Below are 6,000 nucleotides of genomic sequence, written 5' to 3'. Positions count from 1 at the left end.
CCTTCTAAATATAATATAAATAAATAAGTAAAACTGACCTAAGTAAAACTAATACGCTACATAGAGTATTAGTACTAAGGCACGAGGCTGTCGAGATCAATGAATAACCAACATGCTGCAAATATGGAGAGATTTTCTATACGTTTGAAGCTGCAGCTGTGGTGGCTTAAAAAGCCCCCTCAGGGGCTTCTCTGGTGGCGCAGTGGTTAAGAACCCACCTGCCAATGCAGGGGACATGGGTTCGAGCCCTGGTCTGGGAAGATCCCACGTGCTGCGGAGCAACTAAGCCCGTGCGCCACAACTACTGAGCCTGCGCTCTAGAGCCTGCGAGCCACAACTACTGAAGCCTGCGCGCCTAGAGCCCGTGCTCTGCAACGAGAGGCCACCGCAATGAGAAGCCTGCGCACCGCAACAAAGAGTAGCCCCCGCTCGCCGCAACTAGAGAAAGCCCGCGCACAGCAACGAAGACCTGATGCAGCCGAAAAAAACAAAAAGCCCCCTCGGTCCTGAGTACTGGGCCCAGGAAGGTCTCCACCCTATTTGTACCCCATCTCATGACACTGTCCTTCTTCTCGCTCCATTTCACTGATCCTTGGGTTCCATGGTCACCTGTCACGGTCTTTCCCACTCAGCAAACACCAACGCTGTCCCCGCTATTGAGAAACCCCCTCCCTGCCCTTGGCTCCCAGCTAATTTCTGTCCATTCCTAGACCTCAGCTTCCCCTGGTCCAGTCTAGACTGAGCAGACCTCACCTCACCCCTGAGTAAAGTACACAGACAATGATCAAAATTACTTATTCGACAACATATGACGTCTTTCTCTTTAGACGAGATGCTCCATGAGGGTTAAGACCGACCTGTGCCTCATCTCCAGCAAGTGGCCTGCAGATGCCTACAGCCAACATTCCCATCTGTCGACAAGGTGTCCAGCACAGTTCTGTGCACTTTACGCGGGTTATTGCATTTACACTCTTCTTAAGCCTTCGAGTGTGTGTTGACGAAGGCTTCTCTTCTGCTCTTTCTTCTGCAAACGAACATCAGTCAGTAAAGATGTGTGGGCCCCTAGGAAGTACCAGGTGCTGTGCTCAACAAACAGGCTGTAACAGTAAACACGAGGCCCCACGTCTGTGCTGCGGAGCCCAGGCTGTTGGGAACACACCCAGACAGAGTGGGAGCCGTGCGTCCAGGGACAAGGAGGAAACACGGGGTACCTGGCAAAATGCTTCATGTTTTAAAAGTGGCACACAATTAACTTTTGGTGAAAAAAAGTAACTGGAACATCTGTCATTCATCCAATCACTGCACAAGCAGCTGCTCACCATCGAGGGGTCGGGCCGTGCCGGGAGGGTCTCGGGACATGCAGAGGAACGTAGCACACGCGGAGCACACCATGCACACGGGCAGCTCGGGGCAGCGGCCACAGCAGCCTCGACGCCAGCCTGCTCCTGCTAAGGCGCCCCTCTTACCCCCCGACCCCCGCAATGCTGCAGTTCAGATCCCCCGAGAACCTTCCCCGGGCCAGCAGCTGATCTTCACTCCGTTCCCTCCCACAGGACGCAGAGAGGATGCCCCTTTCAAAGGTTAAACGGAAGCATCTCAGAAGCAATCAATGCTCCAGGGTATCAGTCGCTATGATAACTGAGACTGGATGCGGTCGAGACGCCTCTGTCTTCTGGGCAGGCTGCTTCCTGCTCTGGGAACGGCTTCTTCTTTCTAACTGTACCAGTGCTTTCCCGACTCACTCGAGAATCCAACCTGAACTCTTGGCTACACAAGAATTGTGCAGAAATTTAAATGGAAATCAGAGCAGTATCTTGTGTTACCTAATAAGGAAAATGCTAATTAAAAGCCCCACCCTTGGGCTTCCCTGGTGGCGCAGTGGTTGAGAGTCTGCCTGCCGATGCAGGGGACACGGGTTCGTGCCCCGGTCCGGGAAGAGCCCACGTGCCGCAGAGCGACTGGGCCCCTGGGCCATGGCCACTGAGCCTGCGCGTCCGGAGCCTGTGCTCTGCAACGGGAGAGGCCACAACAGTGAGAGGCCCACGTACCACAAAAAAAAAAAAAAAAAGCCCCACCCAACCCCCAACTTCCCCCCCTCCCCGCCAAAGATTAAACATACAACACTGTTATAAATAAGCAAAAGTGTTTAGGGTTAAAAGTGTAATTTTATTTAGATGTTACTTGTACATAATCTATAGTAAGATATACAAACAGATAAAAATTGTTTACTAGGAGGTTTTTTTTTTTTTATACCACTTTAAATTCAATGTACAACAGCATTGGTAATACTGCAAGATGACAGACTCTGGTTTAGACAACAAAAATTACTTGCTACTGTCGCTGACACATTCCCATGAGTGTTCAATGGATGAAAATGTATCATGGATTTCAGCTGCAAATTATTACAAAACTTTCACAACCTAGCCACTTGGTGCTCAGAAAAGATTTCGATATTCTAAAAATTTACTGAAATGAAAATGCTAATTCTCCAACAGTATACTTCTACTGAAGAAAACCAAAAGTGACCAAATCTTATGGTTTGGGGCCAAGAACAGAAAATCAACCACATCATGGGTGGTTCTGAGGAATCTTCTCATCCCTCTGCCTGATCTATGACGTGAGGAAAAGCTTGTAAGAAATTAAACTAAATACACGCCGGGGGAAACGGGACAATTTAAAATAACCTTACCACATACAACTACTTTAAAATGTAAAATCCATGGATATGAAGGATGCATTTACATGTTTTTCTCCATCTGTTTTGTAAATACTTTTTGCAAATGAGAACGGACAATTCAAAATAGTCACTTTTTCCTTTTCATGTACTATCATATTAGAAAAAGTCTGGATTTCATTTTTAGAATAAATCAAATGCGCTGAGAAAAATACTGCAAAAAATAATCTACACTGGATTTTAGTCCTCTCCCCTTCTGTTAAAGGCTACGTAACACATCAGGGCGAAAGCTTTTTCACTAGTCAGAATATCAAGTTGAAAATAACTTGCTAATTAAACTACAGGAAGACAACGAATACTTAACAGGCTCATGAATATTTACGGATAAAGTGCCACTAATTTTATCGTGATGAGATATAAACAGAAGAAATCCTGACACGGATAGTAGCTTTACGCATTCTCTCCATCCTGAGGACAGAAGGGCCGTAAGAAAAACCAAAGAAGCATTCCAAATACAAGTTCTAGAATGACACAGGTGACTCCTTATCCAAAGTAAAGTTGAAGACGAAATATTATAAGAAAGACAAAATACGATCGAAAGTGGTAACAGTCCCCAGGAAAATGCCAACACAGTTGCCTCCACACTGGGGAAAAAAAGGAGAGAAATTAAAGAGAGAAACTGAGAAGTTCATTAACAGCTACTACTTGCAGGCAATAAACGTATGGTGACGAGCTCCAAGACACAGAAACTCAATCAAGAACCACGTGCCCAGACAGCTGGCTTTAGCTGAAAAGACTCAGATAACCTGGCCCGGGCACTGGGAAAGGTAATACAGACCTGAGGCTTTTCAGAGTTCCAACCTAGGTGACTAAAAGCCCGTCAGGCTGGCCTTACAGGATGACCACGACCTTCCACAGGCCACAGGTGTCCCTCGGGGACACAGACGTGATGGGGGGCCGGTGACGTCCTGAGGAGAACGCATTAACAAAAGCCGGCAGTCGGGGTCCTGCTGACTCTACCATCCACCCAAACACCTCTGTCTCAGCTACAGGTTCCTGGGCCACAACTGAGTCACTAGGACCCACAGTCCGTTTGACACATGGTACAGACGAAAGAACTGCTCAGTGGGTAAAGTGCCTCGTACATCTGTGAAGTTGTATCTGAGATCAAAGCCTGGGATGTTTATTCCTTCCAAACAAGCAGTTACCCTTCACCCAGCATTACAGAATGTAAGCTCTCATTCATGAGTTTCCCAGGGGTTTGCCTTGGGCAGGAAAATCTGCCTGGGCTCGCGTGTCACCACGTGGGAGGGGACAAGGAAGGGACATGACCTGCTCCAGCGAAGGGGCGACTCTCCTCTGAGGTACCTGGTCCAGCCTCGTGTGCTGACGACCGTGTGGGAAAGGGACCGATGTGCTTCTAGGACAGAGCGAAGGCCCTACTCGTGCTGGGTCCCTAACTGGCCATCGCGCCAGGAAAGGTGAAAAGCTGCCCCAGTCTCCTTTCACCTAAACTGAAGCTGTCAGGATTCAGACCAGGCGGGGCGAGGTGCCGCCCGGCCCCTCCTCTGCAGCACCGAGGCCTCCACGTGGCCTCACTTGGCACATGGCTCCGGAAGAGAGGTTGTGCAGGGCTCTGCACCCGGGGCCACCCGGGGCCGGGCAGGCTGGCACCCGAGCTGCAAGGACCGCCAAGGGCTCTGCATGCCATCGCAGACGGCAGTGGCCCTGAAGGAAGAAGGGCTGATCTCCACTTTCATTACGGCTGCGCTGCTGAAACCTCTTACAAAACTCCTCAACAAGCACCGGCTCCACGGATGCCCACAGGGGATCCTGCCTGCAAAGGGCCAAGTTCCCATTTCACAAGAGGGAGCAAAGGAAGCGCAATTCTTCAACAGAGCGTTCCCACGCACAGAGGCTACCAGGCCGAGAGACTGAAAACAGAAACATCTAACTCTCCTACTTGTCAAATCTTTCTCTCTAGAACCAACGTCTTCTGAAACACATTTAAAAAAAAAAAAAAAAGTGGAAACAATATCTCTTACGGATGGGAAGACATCAGTCTGACGCACAGTCATTAATCTTGCAAAGACCAGACATCAGGCAGCTTCACAAACGCACAGCGAGTCTGCAGGATTCTAATGATCAAGGGGAGTGAACCCAAACTGCACTAAGTACTCTCGTGGCCAGGAGGAAGGAAGCAGAAGGCTGTTTTCGGGACAATGCAATAGTTACAGCTTATTTCCTCGTGTGCAGCACGGTTTGCTATGTTTCGTGGCACTTAAGTATTCCACAGTAAATACTGAAAAACCCAGAATTTTTGCATGTGCAAGAGCAATCTCACGTTATCGATACAAAAGTCGCTAAGCTACGGGATTATAATACCACTATGTGGGCGCCGGGGCCACAGAGATCGTCAGCACACTCCCCAGCCCGGGGCCCTGGGCGCCAGCCTCAGTCGGACCAGTCGTTCTCGTCCAGCTCCGAGTCATCGTCCGAGTCGCTGTACTCGACGGCGATGCGGCGGGACAGGATGGTGGCCACGTCGTTGCCCACGGGCTCGCGCTTGGCTTCCTGCTCCTGCAGTTCTTGCACCTTCTTCAGCTGAATTCCTGGATACACGGGACACGGCTTAGAACGACACCCCTTGGCTTACCGCTCCAATCACACAGAACGGACAGGGAAGTCTACCCGGCTGCTGTTCTCCCCACTGACACTCTCAGAAAAAGCTTGAGAAATCTGAGGGGAGAAGCTTGGGAAACAGAGTTTCATGAGCAAGAAAAAAGGAATGTGCGAAGTCATAAGGTTCTTTACAGCGGTGCGTTGAAATGTAAGAAAGTCAGTTACAATTTCAGCGCACACGAGCACCGTGAAAGAGAACTCCAGGACGGCACAGCCTGACCCGGCAGCCACCGGGCACGAGAGGCTGTTTCAAGGTAGATTTACGGTGGCCGGTGGCCCCCATAGTGGACCGTGTTCCTGGACAGCCTGGGACCCAAAGGCTTGGGAAACAGAGCCAAGCTTCTGGCCAAGCGGGCGAGGTAGGTGAGAAAAGCTCAACTTCAACAATTACCGTTGAAAATGGGTATGAGATCGCAATCACCTTACTCTCTTACTTTTGTAAGTAACAAAATGGGATCTCTAACAATGTGCTGTGTTATTTCCTTAACCTTTTCTTTCAGAGTAATTTCAGACCTATAAACTAGCCGTAAGACTAGTAGAAAAACGTTCCCATATAACCTACTCAGATTCCCCAACTGGTAACATCTGACCAAATTTATCCTCTTTCGCTCTCATTTACACACACACACATACTTTTTTTCTGG

The 6,000-nt window shown here is 49.2% G+C and overlaps 1 protein-coding gene across 1 annotated transcript in view; it reads right to left on the bottom strand.

Annotated features, from left to right (window-relative positions):
* Positions 1–5,128: 5,128 nt before the first annotated feature.
* WASF3 (WASP family member 3) overlaps positions 5,129–6,000 on the bottom strand; it is a gene marked incomplete at its 3' end in the record, with an annotated part of 54,736 nt that continues 53,864 nt past the window's right edge. The window contains exon 9 of the mRNA XM_082859357.1: positions 5,129–5,286. Within this exon, the coding sequence (XP_082715483.1) occupies positions 5,129–5,286 (158 nt within the window). The remainder of the gene's footprint in view (positions 5,287–6,000) is intronic.

The sequence above is a fragment of the Leucopleurus acutus genome (assembly GCF_964270905.1).
Source record: "Leucopleurus acutus genome assembly, chromosome: 18".
NCBI lineage: Eukaryota > Metazoa > Chordata > Mammalia > Artiodactyla > Delphinidae > Leucopleurus > Leucopleurus acutus.
The sequence above is the reverse complement of the archived record's forward strand: the minus strand, read 5'-3'. Positions and strand labels throughout refer to the sequence as shown.